The sequence below is a fragment of the Xyrauchen texanus genome, chromosome 12 (assembly GCF_025860055.1).
Source record: "Xyrauchen texanus isolate HMW12.3.18 chromosome 12, RBS_HiC_50CHRs, whole genome shotgun sequence".
In the NCBI taxonomy this organism is placed as follows: domain Eukaryota; kingdom Metazoa; phylum Chordata; class Actinopteri; order Cypriniformes; family Catostomidae; genus Xyrauchen; species Xyrauchen texanus.
The window spans coordinates 5762588-5781263 of record NC_068287.1 but is presented as its reverse complement, the minus strand read 5'-3'; the positions used below and the strand labels follow the sequence as shown (position 1 = coordinate 5781263).

The 18676-nt window shown below is 41.4% G+C and overlaps 1 protein-coding gene across 1 annotated transcript; it reads left to right on the top strand.

Annotated features, from left to right (window-relative positions):
• Positions 1-6385: 6385 nt before the first annotated feature.
• On the top strand, positions 6386-18297 carry LOC127653326 (serine/threonine-protein kinase SBK1-like). The gene is made up of 3 exons (XM_052139978.1): positions 6386-6598; positions 16604-16806; positions 17443-18297. The coding sequence occupies exons 1-3, from the start codon at positions 6427-6429 to the stop codon at positions 18295-18297; spliced, it is 1230 nt and encodes a 409-aa protein (XP_051995938.1). The 5' UTR covers positions 6386-6426.
• Positions 18298-18676: the final 379 nt, after the last annotated feature.

The following is an 18676-nucleotide window of genomic DNA, read 5'->3' as shown; positions in this document are numbered from 1 at the left end:
ATCCTTCGTTATTTTAGCGGTGTGCTTAGGGTCATTGTCTTGTTGGAAGGTGAACCTTCGGCCCAGTCTGAGGTCCAGAGCACTCTGGAGAAGGTTTTCGTCCAGGATATCCCTGTACTTGGCCGCATTCATCTTTCCCTCGATTGCAACCAGTCGTCCTGTCCCTGCAGCTGAAAAACACCCCCACAGCATGATGCTGCCACCACCATGCTTCACTGTTGAGACTGTATTGGACAGGTGATGAGCAGTGCCTGGTTTTCTCCTCACATACCGCTTAGAATTAAGGCCAAAAAGTTCTATCTTGATCTCATCAGACCAGAGAATCTTATTTATCACCATCTTGGAGTCCTTCAGGTGTTTTTTAGCAAACTCCATGCGGGCTTTCATGTGTCTTGCACTGAGGAGAGGCTTCCGTCAGGCCACTCTGCCATAAAGCCCCGACTGGTGGATGGCTGCAGTGATGGATGACTTACTACAACTTTCTCCCATCTCCCGACTGCATCTCTGGAGCTCAGCCACAGTGATCTTTGGGTTCTTCTTTACCTCTCTCACCAAGGCTCTTCTCCCCCGATAGCTCAGTTTGGCTGGACGGCCAGCTCTAGGAAGGGTTCTGGTCGTCCCAAACGTCTTCCATTTAAGGATTATGGAGGCCACTGTGCTCTTATGAACCTTAAGGGCAGCAGAATGTTTTTTGTAACCTTGTCCAGATCTGTGCCTTGCCACAATTCTGTCTCTGAGCTCTTCAGGCAGTTCCTTTGACCTCATGATTCTCATTTGCTCTGACATGCACTGTGAGCTGTAAGGTCTTATATAGACAGGTGTGTGGCTTTCCTAATCAAGTCCAATCAGTATAATCAAACACAGCTGGACTCAATTGAAGGTGTAGAACCATCTCAAGGATGATCAGAAGAAATGGACAGCACCTGAGTTAAATATATGAGTGTCACAGCAAAGGGTCTGAATACTTAGGACCATTTGATATTTCAGTTTTTCTTTTTTAATAAATGTGCAAAAATGTCAACAAGTCTGTGTTTTTTCTGTCAGTATGGGGTGCTGTGTGTACAATAATGAGGAAAAAAAATTAACTTAAATGATTTCAGCAAATGGCTGCAATATAACAAAGAGTGAAAAATTTAAGGGGGTCTGAATACTTTCCGTACCCACTGTAATATCAGAATATAAATAGTTGAATTCATTTTCATAATGAACTATTTGTTGTTTTTCCACTCAAGTGAAAACAGATGTTTGGAGTTATAATAAGAGGCAACACTGGATTCTTACATATACTGAAGAAAATGTGAGTTGTGCTTGCCTGTGCAGAACTCACCAGTGCAATGCTACGGTGATGTAGGTTGCTAAGGTTTTCTGAGTGGTTTCCAATTAATTAATTCCAAATATTCAGGTGATATTTGACCGCTTTGAGATTATAAGAATCGACTAATAACATCTAATTAATAGATAGTTAATCTGCCTATAGTGTCTGTTCTACCGACAGTCTAATATAAATAGTTTTTAAATATTTTTAAAAAAATATTAAATATTTTATATTATACAAATATATAATAAATAAGTAGATATTTAGATAGTAGATATTAATTATATTACATCAATTATAAAAAATTAACGCAATTAATCATGTTCCCTCCAGGGGGCAGTAAGCAAAACTCCACATTTTTTTTCTTCTTTTTATTATTGCTTAATAAACAACAGTAACATAATAGACAAAACAAAAAAGTTATAACCCGACAGAAACAGGGGATATATTACAATAATTTACATACAACTATACATATTTTTACAGAAATAATTATATATATCTCGCCCCACGAACTGCTGCAGCTGGATTATAACATGATGGCTCGCAACTTATTGAATCATAAAATATGTCACTGTGCAATTATAAAGATGTTTTACAGCCTTCTTGTTTGTTAAAGCAGTCGTAGACTCATATAACATTTTTAGGTCTATACAGAATCATTTGAAGCATGGTTTTACTTTTGCTTTATGTAAATGTCATTTCCCAATCAGAGTTAATAGTTTTATGGTATGGTCAACTATGGGAGAACCAGTTTTACAGTCCAAGAACAAAATCATGTATTTTTCTATTACAAATATTTTATAAAGCTCAATTAAAAAAAAAAGAACATAGTGGAACAAACCGCATTGACCAAGAGCAGACAGCACAAGATGAGAACACATTCTTGTGTTCAAACAAAGCAAAGAACAAATCTGAAAGCTGGGATCTCAAGACATGCTTTTCTACGTGTCAAACTTTGTTTAACTTGACACAGCGACCAAAAACAGCACGTTTATGAAGCGATGCGACCGAGATGTTCCAAAAGCATTTGACTAATGCAGAGGTACATTGACGTGTCCTTGAACAAGCCCTTATAATTAATCTCAGACTGATTGACGAATTCACTTGCAAAATGGATTGCTGTGAACTTATGTTCAATAATATGCCACTTTTTGCATTGTAGTTTTTAATACTTTACTTTAAATACTGTAATCCATTTTAATTATATATATTATCATTAATTATATAAATGATAATACATATAATTAATGGCCTTTTTTTTAAGTTAATCATGATTAAACACAGATTTTGAAAATGCAGAAATTGACACCATTTATACATATTTTCCTGTCACAAATGATTTTATTTTCATCTTAGGAAAGAAAAACAACAATATGTAGCAATAAAATGGTTTATTAATATTTTCCTAACAAAACCTTCCACAATATAAAGATTCATGAGTTCAAATCCAGGGTGTGCTGAGTGATTCCAGTCAGGCTTCCTAAGCAACCAATTGGCCCGGTTGCTAGGGAGGGTAGAGTCACATGGGGTAACCTCCTCGTGGTCTCTATAATGTGGTTCTCGCTCTCCGTGGGGCACGTGATGAGTTGTGCATGGATGCTGCTGAGAATAGCGTGGGCCTCCACACGCACTACATATCCGCGGTAACACACTCAAAAAGCCATGTGCCCCACAGAGAGCGAGAATTGAACTAAAATGTCACCAGTTCATGTAACATTAAAAGTTTCCCAAAGTCTAAGTTTGACTATGCCCCAACATAGGTTGAGTATTCATTCATATTTTCATTCATTTCATATTTCTATATTCATAAATTTACATTTAAAATATTAATCTCATAACATTATTGATGCATTTGCAACAGCTGTGTAAATACATTTATGTGGAGTGGAAGGGGGCGGGGCCAGTCGGAATATCGCACGCCCGGTCCCCAATCGGCCTGATGAGGCGCACGAGGGATAAAGGCGGCCGTGACGATGGTTCGAGAGAGAGAGAATTACAGGCATGTCCGTCATGTGTGTTTATGTTTGTGCTTTTGGTTTAAGTTTACATTAAAATATAATTTATGTTGACAAGCCGGTTCTCGCCTCCTCCTTGCCCATCCTTTAACTGTTTTACATTGGTGCCGAAACCCGGGACAATTACTCTCCAAGCATGGAGCAAAGTCGTCCCATAGAGTCCTCCCAGCTGGCGGAAGTCCTCCAGTCCCTCGCGACGTTACATCAAAGCCACCAGCAATCCCTGCTTGAGCTCCACCAGGACCAAGATCGACGGTTTTTCGAGATCATGCGGGCTCAGGCAGAGGACCGGCTCGCCATCCGGAGCCTCCTCAGCCAGGAGACTGCGTCGGCTACAGCCGCGACCCCGGACACCTGCGCTACGCTACCCCCGCCCACGTTACAGAAGATGGGGGCAGCAGATGATCCTGAGGCCTTCCTCGACTTGTTCGAGCGGACGGCAGAAATCTGGGGCTGGCCACCCGAACAGTGGGCAGCCCGCCTAATTCCTCTCCTGTCCGGGGAAGCTCAACTCGCGGCACAACAACTGCCGGCGACAAACCTCCTGGCTTACTCTGACCTGAAGAGGGCCATTCTGCAACGGGTCGGTCGGAGCCCGGAAGAGAATCGCCAGCTCTTCCGGGGCATGAAGCTAGAGAAGTCCGATCGCCCGTTCGCGTTTGCTCAATGGCTCCGGGACGCCTGACGCAGGTCAGCTCACAAGAAGGCCGTACCACGGAAAATACACACAGGGGGACAAGTCCACACGGGGGCCGACCTGTAGAGCACCTATTCCAGTACAGAGTAATTTGAGTACTCGTAGTGGGTCTGGTCGGGGAATTCCTCCGCTGAATTTGCGGACCTGAGGGCTAGGAAGGAGTCGTCCAGGGAGCCGATTTAGTGGGATCTCCTGGGATAAGAGTGCACGGTATTACCTCAGTGGAGGGAAAGGGCACTAGGTGCAAGGGGCACACCCGGTCAGTTGTTACCGCGTTACTGAGTTCTACCGGCTCGGACCTGAGAAAACACAGGATGAAACCGACTCAACCCTGAGATTGTAAAATCTCGTAAAGGTATTGGGTGTTGCCCAACCCGCAGCTCTGCATATGTCTGCTAAGGAGGTGCCTTTGGCCAGTTTCCACGAAGATGCCACACTTCTCGTCGAGTGTGCTCGAACCCGCAAGGGGGCGGGCACGGCCTGGGTGTGATAGGCCAATGCTATTGCATCAACCACCCAGTGGGAAAGCCTCTGTTTGGAGACAGCGTTCCCTTTCCGCTGTCCACCAAAGCATACAAAGAGCTGCTCAGAACGTCTAAAGCTCTGCGTGCGGTCCAGACCGGGGTGCTGTGAGAACGGCATTTGTGGGGCCAGGTGACCCAGAGAAAGAGGAAATTGCTCCTTTATTGAGACTGTGGTTACCGCAGACCGAAGGGGGTGCGGCAAAGAAAACAAACTGAACTGAGGATTCTCCTCCCAGCCCTCCACGGGGGGACGGAGTGGTCTGCTTTCCAGCTCCGGAGCAAACGTCTCGATCTCTGGGTCATCCATCTCAGGAACGTTTGGGATCCTTCCGGGTCCTGGAGGGTGTTCATGAGACGGAGCATGGCGATGTGAGAGATGGCCTCCGTCTGCTTCTTCACCACTGAGAACTGCTGGACAAAGTCCTCGACGGTGTCACCGAAGAGACCGAACTGGGAGACAGGGGCGTTGAGGAAGCGTGCTTTGTCCACGTCCTGCATCTCGACCAGGTTCAGCCACTGATGTCATTCCTGAAACATGAGGGTGGCCATCGCCTGCCCGATTGTCCACGCTGTGACCTTCGTGGCCCTAAGGGTGAGGTCAGTCGCTGTGCGCAGTTCCTGCAACACGTCGGGGTCAGGACTACCCAAGTGCAGATCTTTAAGTCCCTTGGCCTGGTGGACTTGCAGGACGGCAGCCCGGTCAAGCATTTCAACTATCTGGGCGTCAGCCTCTGACTGGGTGTGCTGACCCGAGGGTGGCAGCCCAATCGAGTCTTCCAGGTCAGACGCCGGAACACTCTCTGATGCAGCGGCAAGCTCATCATCCAACTCAGGGGGCTAAAGAGGAAAGGCAGACTGGCTGTGATGTGAGCCGCTGTCACCCCGAGCCCGGGAGGAAGTCAACGAGCGTGTCGGGGGGCGGGTGGTTTGTGGAGATGTACCCGGCAAAACCGAGCCGGCTGCCATCCCCAAATCGCCTCCATCGCCAGGTCGTCCTCAATCCCGTGGGAAGACGGAGCGACGTGAGGATGGCTGGAGTGGCGTTCCTTTTTAGGAAGGAAAGCCGCGACCGCAACGTTGCCATGGTAAGGTTCTCGCAGTGAGAACACGAACCATCCACAAACGGTGCCTCAGTGTGATCACGTCCCAGACACACGAGGCAGCGCCTGTGACCGTCAGGAGTGGAGAGAACTCAACCGCATCCAGGAACTACACAGGGGCAGAAGGGCATCTTGAAAGGACGTTCAACGTCGCTGTGTATTGCTATTTTAGAGAATAAAACTCTTTTACAAAAATTCTCTTTTAGACAGTGCTGTCGAAGCGCCCAGGGGCAAAGCTGCAGAGAAAGAGAAAGCCGCTGATATGCCCCATAGATCCAACAGCATATGCTCTTAGAGATGAGGTGAACGGTTTTGTGAATTGCAGCTCGCTGCTCACACAACCATTCGGCTCCAAAGAAAATTTCTGAATGAACAGACCATTTCCCTCCCTTTATACTCATATGTCAGGGGGCGGGACATGCAAATTATGTCTGCTAATTTCTCATTGGCCTTTTCTCAAGTTCAGAGATGCGCGAGGCTCTCAAGAGAGGCCCCTAGTGTCGCTCCTTCGACACAAAGTCGAAGTGAGCGACAGACTTGGAATGACTCTTCTTGGATCTTTTATAAGGGTGATTCTTCAGTCAGAATATGTTTTCTGTTCTTTCTGGGGGTTTTTTAAAGAAAAAAATATTTTGAAGATGTTATATTTTTCAAGATTTCAATTAGTTAAACATGTGCCCATATCAAGAATCTTCTTTTCTTTTCCTATTTCCAACATACAGATTTCTAAATCATCACGTCGTTGTGGTAACTGCCCAGTCCCTCTGGAAAAATGAGCTCCACCCCTCACACATCCCGTTCCTCCATTGACATCCTGGATGAGCTGCAGCTCATCACCGCACATAATTTGGAGAAGGTGGACATCAACAAATACTATGAGGTGATCAGGGAGCTTGGCAAGGGCACCTACGGCAAAGTGGACCTGGTCATCCACAAGATCAGAGGTAGGTGATATGTGGTACTCCACAAAGAACACTCATAACTTGGTTTATTAGATATAATTGAAGACATTGAAGTACAAAATACAAGATATACCTCGTACAATTACATTTCACTCACATACTAACTAATATCTTCACGTGCTGTTTAGCGCATATACCTGTACAACTCTGAAATCAGCATTACATGAGAATCTTAGGCATGACTTCTAAGGATGGAAATTGCCACAGACCTCCAGATTCGACAATTACAATGATATTTAGTTGGCAATTCAGTATGTATTGAGATTTTTTAAATACTGAGAGTCTGTAAGTTTTGCAATTTGATGTTATGATGATATATTTATATATACGTTTTTCTTAGAAACCTCTTAAGCGCATCCTAGTGTTATGAATGGGAAGTCAGGAGAAGGCAGACGGGAGGTGCGGATCCAAACGCGGATTTATTCACAAACAAATAATAATAATACAAACACAGGAACAAATGAAAGGTCCACGATGGGAAAAGAACTAAACTCAAACACAAAATACACACAGCTGAACACAGGTTGACAAAACATCCACGAAGGGCAGGGTTACCACGAACCAACACGAGTGACAAAGAGTAAACATCGGCACGGACAAACAGCGGGATTTAAATAAACAGACACAATAATGACAAAATAACAAACAAGTGCGGACAATAACACAGAGGCGGCAGTGAAGAGGATCAGGAATGAAGGGAAGTGTAGTTTATACAAGGACAGTGAAACACGGGGCGGACAACAAGGAAAACATGACATGGAGCGTGATCAGTGATGAGTGAAACAGAAAACACGGGGCAGACAACAAGGGATCGTAACACCTAGATTCCGAATGATACACTTTAATGTAACCGGAGTCACAGCGCAATCCTAGCTCCGCACTTATTTTTAAAATAATAGAAATATAACAAGAAATATAACGAGTCTCCATTGCTGGGTGGTAACGGATTACATATAATATGTATTATGTAATCAGAATAAAAAGTACTTGTAATTGGATTAAATTACATTTGGAAAAACTTGTAATTGGAATACAGTTACTTTTTTTATAGATTACATGATTACATATTAACAATGCAACATCAGTAAATTGTTAATAATTTTGTGATCATTTTCATATCAATATCCTAATTTTCTTACCTCAAAGTGCAATAGTCTCACAGATGAAAATTTTGAGCATTTGCTCCTTTTACACTACAAGTTACAACAGTAAGATATGCACCTCAGTTGAGGAATAGGTGATGGAATATTATGTAGTAAGGGTTAAAATATGTGTGTCAGATATGCGAGTGTCCTCCCCCACACACAATATAACATGCTGTGTAGTGAATTTCACATGAAAAAAATCTTTAGATATACTTTTTTGCAACTCCTGGTAATGGTGTGTTTTGGTTTTCTTTTCTTTAACCAGGGCTGAATGGTGACTGTGAAACACAGTAGACTTGAATTAAATGCATTTATGGTGAAATTGCTACATTTTCATGTCAATCCATGTTCATTTTGACCACGAATAATGAGCTATCACTTTAATTTAGCATGTGCAGCACAGCAAAAATAGACGTGTGGAAATGATCGCTGCACTGCTACTTCTGCACTTCTCATACAATGCATTGTCGTGCTGTATCCGTGTGTGGTCTGAATGCTCGAACCTGTTAACATGGGCACTGAAAAAAATACATACTGCATACTGTACATACTGCATAAACTTTATGTCATTTCTGTTAGATTTAATGCTTATTTCATTCATGTAATATTTAATGCACTTTTTTGTGCATTAGGTTCTTTTTATTAGTAATAAAGAACGGAATAAATGTTCTTCCTATTTGTATTTTTATGATAAAAGATTATCCTACTCAAATGCATGTGATTTAAAATATAGAATTGGGTTAAAAGTAATCCAATATAATCGATTAGACCAGGGGTTCCCAACCCTGTTCCTGGAGTTTTTAGGACACCCTGTCAAATTAAAAGTAGTGGAAACTTCGAAAATCATGTCCCGAGCTTCATGTATTCTGTTGTGCTTCCTCAGTGAGCGGTTCTCATTCTGTGGCTGTGCTGCTTGTGAGGTTTGTTTAGGCACGCTGCCACCTATTCATGCAGCTCGTAAAAACAGATGAACTTAAAGCTTGAAAAAGTCAGGGATTTCACTTGCTGACATGGCCTCCTAATGAACATTGGAAGATCTCTTTGCCCACTTGTGGCACATATGGTAGGAAAATCCACACTTTTATTACAGAATTTATGTACACGTGATTAAAACACGTGAGAAAATAAAAAAACACCATCCACAAAAACAGCAAAAGGAGGGAAAGTAAACTAAATTTCATACTAAAACAACTAGATAAATAAATAAATAGGGGGGTACGTAGACATATATATATAGATCAGGTGTACAAGTTACAGCAAATGAGAGATCACACACTGGACATCTCCATTTTTAAAGGGACTGAATAATGCTCAACATACTGTGTATTGTATACTGCAATTATTTCAGATGGCTATTAACCATCTGGGTTTGTGCCTCAACACATATTTGTTCCCATGTATCATCACCTATATCTAAATCCAAGTCTTGTTTCCATAATGTGAATCTAGATCTAGCTGATTCTTTTGAACCTGAAATTAACGTGTCATACAGAATGGAAATGTAACCTCTGCCCTGACATTGTCTAGACATATATTTTTCCAGTTTAGTTGGTTCTAGTTCCGTGAGGTTCTGTCCTTGAGTAGAATGTAAGAGACTCCTGAGTTGGAGGTATTTAAAAAAAAAAAAAAAATGGAATTTCAAATTTTGCTGTTATATCCACAAATGACATTAAAATGTCCTCACTGTATAAATCCTTAATTTTCTGTAATCCTTTCCTAGCCAAAGCTGAAAGCCTGTTTCTCTACGCCCCAGAATGGAATTTTGATTCCCCCATATTGGGCTAAATATTGATAAAGAATCTTTTCCCCCTAGATATTTACGTACCTCCTCCCATACATTTATCCTATTTAGTAAAATATGATTGTGTGATAATGAACCGATAAATTTTCTCACATACATTTTGGCAGAATATATGTATAGATTGAAAGGAAGCTCAGAGTCTAATAGAGAATTTCTGATAGAGAATCTCTATCCATTTTGGAAGAGAATCAGTAGAAAAATTATATGTTATTGCTCTTAATTGAGATACCCAATAATAACACTAAATATATGAGAGTTTTCTTCATTATTAATGCCCGCGGAGGTGCTTTCTTGTCTGACCATGAACTGGCAATTCTGTGGGCACTTTCGATGATCAGTGGAGAGTGCAGCGGTTCCATCCCCAATGCCTCAGGTTGCCAGCTTTCAAAAAACCACACCCGTCTCTACCTTCAGCTTTCTCCAGTACAGTAACCCACCAGAATTAGATTGGATGGTCAAGTACGATTTTCCAGATCTTCTGCTTTCCAGGTCATTGTCTATTCTGTCTTCGAAGGATTTGGATGTAGTTTGGAGTTTTGTAATCATGTCCTCCGACTGAGAAATTCTTCATCAGAATCATCAGAACAGTCACCGATTTGGTTCTTGACATCTGTTAGCATAGCAATTACGGATTCAAATTTAGTGCAAGAAATCTGCCTTAAGCAAAAAATCACGTGAAAGATATCTTCCATGATTGTAACTTTATTCAGTGGTGTCTTCTCGGCACCTGTACACTCTGCCTCTAAACTCTGGCAGTTAGCCTTTAGCTCTGCCTCCTCCCGAGCCTCAGGTAACTCCTTGTCTATTTCAGATTTATCCACATTCTTCACTTTACTTTTCGCCATTTTTGGTATCATTCTTTTCTGAATTATTCTCTGTAAGCAATGCAAGAGCTTTAAACTGTAAAATCAATTATTTATTGTAATAAATCGTAGTGAGACCACTCTCCCACTCAGTGCCGCTCCATAACCGGAAGTCCCCCACCCCTGGCTATTACAATTCATGTTCTTAGAAAACCGTACACAATTCATGAAGGCATACCTAAACACAGACCATCTGCCCCAGATACAATAATTTACCTCTTTCAGGACATCCATTAGATCTGATGTAAATGGCATGTTCACACTTTTCTTTAGAAGAGTATTGATGCTTTGCATCATGAGAAAAGCCTCCGTTTGACTTGTGTATCCCTCAGATTTCAAAGAGATGCAAAACACACCATCTGTCTGCATCCAAAGCCCCATCAGTCTACACCTCATTTATTATTCACACCAAGTACCAGCCATACTCAGAGGATTGACGCTGCAGTGCACTTCGGTGGCAGTTCCAGTAATCCATAATCCTGCTTGCTTCAGCAGAACTCATTTCATATGCCATCATGACATGAACATAAACAGGATATTGGTTCTGCTCACTGTCAGATATGTTATAGGATGCCTTTCAAAGCAATAATGTCTTTACCAGCAAAAAATAATAAAAAATGGATAGTGTTGTCAGCCTTGTCTGCCATCTCTGCCTAGTCTTGTTTTTCAATTTAGTGGCAGGATCCTGACTATTTTTATATTGTGTTGTTTTTCTTCTGCTGTGTTCCCTGCCCTGCTTGTTTCTGTCCTTTTCGTTCCCCTGAAAGCACACGCACATCACCCAGACATCTATTTGATGTGTGTTTGTTTACATCTGGAAGACATATTTTTTAGGTTGTTTGCTCATCTGCAATGTGTCTTTAAGACATTCAGTTTATGATTTAGAATGTTTATAAATAGGATTTTTTAGAGATGTTTGGCAGATGATTATTAGATTGTGATGCTTTCCAGATGAAAAGATCTAAAAACAGATATCTGAGAGATGTATGTGTGCTATCTTGGTCCCTGGCTCCACCCCCTCATTTCCCTCATTATCTGTTTATTTGCCTCACCTGCCCTTCTCCTTCCCCTCCTGATTTCACCCTCTTTACATTCCCCTTGTGTTTGTTATTTTTTGTTAGATCCTTCCTTGTGGTTTCTCATCTGTCTGGCTTTTCTTTCAATTTTGTATTTTGCTTTATGCCTGTTTTTGTTTTTGAGTTTTTCTTAAAGCCAACTTTTGTGTTCGTAACCATCTACATTTGGATTATTCTGTTCCAAAACCTGACAAGGGTAGTAAAGGTAAACATTACTTTCTAGTTGTAATTGTAGGGTTCCTTTTAGTTCATGCTTTTGTGATATTTGCAGAAATACGCAAGTTAAATTATTTTGTTTGGTCATGAAACTCTACATGGCGCAAGCTGATAGTCCTTTGACATGTTATCTGTTAGCCAATTAACTTCAGTATTCCCTCATCTAGTACTTACATTTTCTTGCCTCAGTTGTTTGCTGCTAAACTAGTCTCTCTGCAGTGCGCTGCTAGAGTTTTCTCACTGAAACCATCCTCCTCCCCAGCACCACCTGTCTAGACCTGATTTATGGGGTCTTATGTGTGTCTAATTGTATAGCAGCAGCATGTTTGACATGGCATGTCTGTGTATGTCTTTAGTAGTAGCAATGCTTTATACTTGTAGTGTTGCAGCAGCATAAATGTCAGTATGTCAAGAATTTGTCACATCCATTATAATACTTTAAAAATTCATTAAAAAAGTTTTCATGACTAAATACAGAACATGGTGGCCAAAAGTTACAGTATATACAAACTTACTACTAAAAGTCCCCTTAATGCTGCATTCCTTGCAAATTGTGTGGCATATTCCTTCTTAGATGTTTGAGGGAAACTCACTGTGTCTATCAAATAGTCTAAAAAAACTAATTAAGTGTGTAGGCAAAAAATTTTATGAAGTTTGCCTGGGACCCGCACTACATTGCAGACAAATGAGCCAGGCACTTGTTGCATGATTTACAGTGTTTTAGAAAGAATGTAAAGTGTTTTGAATGGTGTGTGAATGGTATTCAAACTGCAAAAGTGAAACATTAATTAAAACTGTTGTGTCAGATGTGAAGGTGGAGAAGAATTTATGCATGCATCTGATGCTTTGGCCAGAAAGGCTTCCGCATAGGATGCTACAGTGCTTCCTCGGTCCTTGTCTCGTGGTGCATTTAGAGAATTGGCCATGGGCTTGAGGATGGAGGAGCGAGGAAATGAGAATCAACCAGAATCAGCATAGTGTGTGAATGGTACACACTATTCTGCCAATACCAAAACACAGTTGGTATCACAGAATTTGACATTAGGGATGAAAATAAATATTTGAATGCACAAATAATCTAATTAAAATTATGATGAGTCCTACTGTGAATATTATACAGCAAAAGGCTGCCATTTAATAAAATGCATGTGCATGTGCTGCATGTGTGGCAGCTCTATGATTTTACAGGGGGAGTGTAAACTGAACCACAGATTTACACCTCTAACATGCTCGACTACGCCACCCCAGCGGCAACATTACTAGGGAATCGCCTTTCAGAATGAGTTAAAGCACACAGGTTCGGTTACGGCTGAGTCAGGATCAGAAACAGAGGCGTAGTACAAAAAATATAATTTTATTAACAAATATTGAACAGCATGTACCAATAGTCAAGTAAAATTAGGGATATCACACACACACAGCTACACCTGCTCCAGGGCTGGGAACCACTTGCCTATCCTCAAGAAACCACGGCAACCACACGTGCACTCACACTGCACCCCAAATGTGAACCACCGCACGCGGAAGAGGAGACCGCCACCAACAGAGAGGAAGGCTCGTCCACACACACACACACACTTAGATCTGGGTCCCCGACCCCCTGGAGAGAGAGCAAAAATACCAGTTAAACATACACACGTATTTTCCTAAAACTTGGTCCTCCAAAGAAAAAAACATGCAATCATAATTCACAACTAAGTAAATGCACAAACTGGGTCAAAGCTAAATTACTTAATGAACAATTTAAAATACTGGATCAGCAGTATTTACCCAGACCCAAACAAACTCAAATAACCCACGAGAAAATAATAATGATAACAACAACATGACCGTGTTGACAGAAGAAAAGACAAAAAAAAAGAAAAATACACATTGAAGGCCAACCAAACTCAGGACGTTAAATAGACAGGGTCACAGAACTTGGCTAGCACAAATAATAAAGAAAATAGATGCACAAGAATGAATCAACCATTTCAATTGTACCAGATTTCATTCATGGACATCATAAAGAACCAAAAATAAAGAAATAAAAGGAAACATTAAAACACAAAAAGACTTTCCATCTTGACATTGGCTAGTGAATGGTCAAACCGTTTCGTGGATTTGTGGAGGAAAAGAAAGTTAGGTTGCCGAATCTGCGACACACCAGGCGGCCACCCCAGCAGACGCTTAAAAGTGTCCAGCTTCGAACGCGCGACGTAATATCGGCAAACGCCACACCACAGCACGCGAAGCACTGATCACAGGCAAGGCGCCGTCGATCTGACGATCTACAGCACCCTGCTGAGTGAGATTCAGCACGCTTCGAGCGTCGTCATGCGAGGATGCATCCGCCAAATCCCAAACAATCAGAACAGCAACAAAGAAAGCAGCACTAACGACAGAGAGCAGCCACAATCAGAAAGCCCACTGCAACGTCTTGCACTCGGTTTAAACTTGCGGTACACCGATGATTCAACTCAGAACACTAAAACATCTTATTGCAACGCACGTCGCTATACTGTGTCACCGGAGTCCTCAGTCCACACTATAGGGGAAAGGAGCCAGATAAGTAAATAAAACTTTACTCAATATCAACACGTAGAAGTACAGCCACAACTCCCGCTCCTTACCTGACAAAACACTTCCGTAACACGCCGGCAATGGATAACGTCACTCGTGACGATGAGACGCACATCCCAAAGACGCTACCGCGCTGCTTTTATAGTCCAACTAAATCATGCGAAATAGACCCGCCCTGTCATTATGCCAACGGCAATTACTAACAACGGCTACACATGCTTCAAAATAAATGCCCTATGAAGCGCTATGAAGTACAGAGCACATACAGACTATATATTTTTTTAATTATAAGACAGCATTTTGGGTTTTCATAATCACACTGGTCTATGTAGCAAACTGCTTATCTGGAGGTGAGAAACTACTGTCAAAAAACAAACAAATACTGAAACGGCAAAATAAAAGCTAGATTTAAACGGACGGGTGAAATGGGGAAAAAAGACAACAATATATTACTACTGTATATTAATGTAATGTTTACTGTAATAAATATCATAATGTATTAAAGCAAGATCTTACATTTGTGATGTTCTGTTCTGCAGCACTTCATTTGACAAAGAATGCAATGTTATGTTTCTATTTTCATTTGATGTTTTAATGAGTTCATTTGAATAGACACCATTATGATTACATTTAATTAAACTGTCATATATGGAATTCAGAAAAAATAACCAAACTACAATATGACCTCATGTGTTTTTGCTTCCATATTACACCCGCTGGGAATATAAAATCTGCCCTGCAGCACTTCCTCCTGCTTATGGCCACAAATATGGCAGCTGCGGGGAAAATGTGACGTCAATGAAACAGGTCAATAGCCCCTCGAGTGTGCAGTTTTTTCTGCTTTTCTAATGGTTTTTGCATTCTTTACATTGTTTTGAACATAACATTTTATGGTTATCATGCAAAATTAACTCTGTAAGCATTATGAGTAGTTCAAACTCCCCACATGAACTGATTTGAATGTTTTATAAACATTGCGATTTAAAATGTTGAGCAGTGTACTGTCATAGTTTATTATAGAATGGTGATGTGACAGTTACTTAACCCTTGTACAACCTTTGGGACATTTGTGTCTTTGTCATTTTAGTTTTTTGGCTGTGCTAATGCCACATACATCTTTTCTAAAGGTGTTTATTTTGGGGGGAATTTTGATATTTCAAACTTTGTTACTATAATACATCTATAATACATGGTGTACACAAAGTAGTTACACTCAGAAATGTCCCCACTGAAACCCAGTAAAACGGCAATATTTGATCCCAGTGCTAGTAAAGCATAAATCATCAATTATATGATATTATGCATTCATTCTGGAGCCCTTGCTTCAAAATGTAAACGAAAAATGATATTCTCCACCAGATGGCACCATTTCTCATGTTTAGCCTAAGGAGCAAATACATGCTTTTTTCCTATTTTATATTAGCTGTATTATAGAGCACTGCAGGCCAACTGAATAAATGATGCAGCTAAAATTGTGTGTGTGTGTGTGTGTGTGTGTGTGTGTGTGTGTGTGTGTGTGTGTGTGAGTGTGTGTGTGTGTGTAAAACAGCAGTGGCATTTTGTAAACAAACTGGTATTTAAAGGGTTAAAATCCTGATAATTAATGATTATTTGGTAGTTATGATCAGGACTGATCTTGGTTAAAAAAATGAACTCATTGAAAGTGGAAAATAATATTAATGTATAATATTATTATGGCAGTTTTTTGACGTGGACATTTTTGTCCTCTTGAGTAACTTTTTTTGTATTGACAGGTTTATTTATTTTTTATTCACAAGGGTTAATGTATTTAAAACATATTTACAAAGAAAACATCCATTCAAATAAAAGCAGTTTAATAAATGCATATTAAAAAATAAAAAGCTATAAAGGACAGAGTTGCAAAAAGGGCCTTTCTGTTTGAAAAGTTATTAGATTTCAGTTATTAATTACTTTGTAAGTAGATTATACCCAACACTTGCACCAATGCTGAAAATTAAATGCAGTCTGACACATTTCGGAATGCATCAAAGCACATAATTAGAAGTGTACATTCACACATGTATATTTGTTTTGGGCCTAATACTTTCCTTGAGCAAAAAAGTGCAATTTCTTTAAATCTGTCTTCAGAATTGATTAGTCACACAGACACGTTCCTTGAGAAACTGATCTCCCACATTGATACATGACCTGACATGGAACATTGTCTCGCTGTGACATTTAAAAGAGCACGTTCAGATCTTGCAAGAAGTCCATTAGCCCTTTGTAAGTGGCGAGGCAGACTAATCATGAATGCTTTAAAGGCCAGGCTATGTTAACCTGTACCACTCCCTTCTCCCCCCCAGGCACGAAAATGGCCCTGAAATTCTTGCGGAAGAAAACCACCAAGCCGAAGAGTTTCCTGCGAGAGTACAGCATCTCACTCTACCTGTCACCCTGTCCTTTCATCATCAGCATGTTTGGTATTGCCTTTGAAACCGATGAATACTACATCTTTGCTCAAGAATATGCGCTGGCAGGTGATCTCTTCGACATCATTCCTCCACAGGTGAGAGAACGTGAGCTTCGCTGGAAAACCTACATGTATATAGACATGTTAATAGAAATAGTGCACGAATTCTTATATGTATGAGCAATTGTTTCTTTCTTAAATAGAAGCATTGAAGTGCTGTAAGTGATTTTAGCCATTCTAACTTCTACAAGACTGAGCCGTTGACTTAGACATGCCCCCACTTCCCAAAACACTGCACCGATACAGTTTAAAGAGAAACAATACATTTCCTTTTTTAAATGCTCTCAAAGTGAATTACAGGGACAATAACGGCACTACAATGTGGGCCACCATCTTGAGTGTTTTGGGGTTGAATGGATTGCTTTGACGGACAACAAATACGTCATCATTTTCAGATATCTTCATCTTACCTGTCCGCACAACAACACAAAGACAGAGTTTTCAGATTTATCCACTTGGGAATGTCACGTGAAAATTAACGAAGACTTTCTGTCTCCTTTTATCTTATTGCTGAGCTACAAAAAGACTTCAGTTTATGGCTGAACAGGTTTTCTGTTGCGGGGGCTTAAAATGCTTTGGATTTGTTTGATTTCTGATAATGTCCATTATGTAACCACATGGTATGTCGGTTTCACATCTAATTCCGTATTCTCTCCGCTCTTCTGTGCATAGGTAGGATTGCCTGAGAGTGTGGCCAAGCGTTGCGTGCACCAGGTGGCGATTGCTCTGGATTACCTGCACTGCAAGAAGTTGGTACACCGTGATATAAAGCCGGAGAACGTCCTCATCTTTGACAAGGAGTGCCGGAAGGTGAAACTGTCAGACTTTGGCATGACACGCCGTGCCGGCTCTCCAATGAAGCGGGTGAGCGGAACCATTCCGTATACAGCGCCAGAACTGTGCGACCCCGGGCGGCAAGAGGGCCTGTTTGTAGACTACAGCACAGATGTCTGGGCTTTTGGTGTGCTTCTTTTCTGCATGCTCACCGGAAACTTTCCCTGGGAAAAGGCGCTGCCATCTGACACTTTCTACAAAGAGTTTGTGCGCTGGCAGCAGCGACGGATGCGGACGAGATCCGTCCCATCACAGTGGCACCGTTTCACAGACGAGGCACTCTGCATGTTCTGCTGCCTGCTATCTATTGAGCAGGACCACCGATGCTCCGTCAAGGAGGTCTTTAGCTACTTCAATCACTGCTGGATGCTCGACACAAAGAACGGCAACACAACCCACCCTTGCTCCAGTAAAGACAACAGTGGCACTGTCATAAATGGATGTCAGGCTGAGCTTAGCTCCTCTTCTTCTTCAGAAGATGAGTTGGTGGACCGCTTGAAGCAGCAGAGCTTGTCGACAGGATGTGTGGTAGCTAAAGGGGGCATCGTCATGGAGCCGGTGACAGCACACTACTCCTCAACGTCTACAAACAGCCCTCCTTCTTCCACTGGAGGCTATGAGCGCATCACCCGGGACAACAATGGCAACAGCGGTCGCATCATAGGGGCGACACCAATTGAAATATGCGTGTAGAGATGTCACTGGAACTAACCTACCTTGCACAAACACTTCAGATGACTAGATAACAGGAAGAACTCAGGTCCTTGAGAAGGAAAGTATGTAGCTGATGCTTGTCTCAAGTGCTCCTAGAGCATCCCAAGAAGATTTTAAAGCAGAAAACTGTTCCTTATGACGAGTGTTTCCGAGGGAATGTGAAAGTCAATTGCCGAAGTCTGACTATTGTGTCTCAACCATGTTTTCCACATATAATCAGTCCAAAAAGAAGGAAATACATATTGAAACTTCAGAAGAATAGAAGAACCTCTTCTGTGGAAATACCAAGCAATATGTTGAACGTTTGTCAAAAAAATGATTAAGAGGAGATTTCAAAAACAATCCAATTTTATAAATA

Bases quoted from the DNA above. Each gene is read 5' to 3' on its own strand.
- LOC127653326 (XM_052139978.1), top strand. From the start codon at position 6,427: ATGAGCTCCACCCCTCACACATCCCGTTCCTCCATTGACATCCTGGAT. The intron at 6,599-16,603 runs GTAGGTGATATG...TCTCCCCCCCAG, and splicing joins GGTCATCCACAAGATCAGAG to GCACGAAAATGGCCCTGAAA. The intron at 16,807-17,442 runs GTGAGAGAACGT...TTCTGTGCATAG, and splicing joins TCGACATCATTCCTCCACAG to GTAGGATTGCCTGAGAGTGT.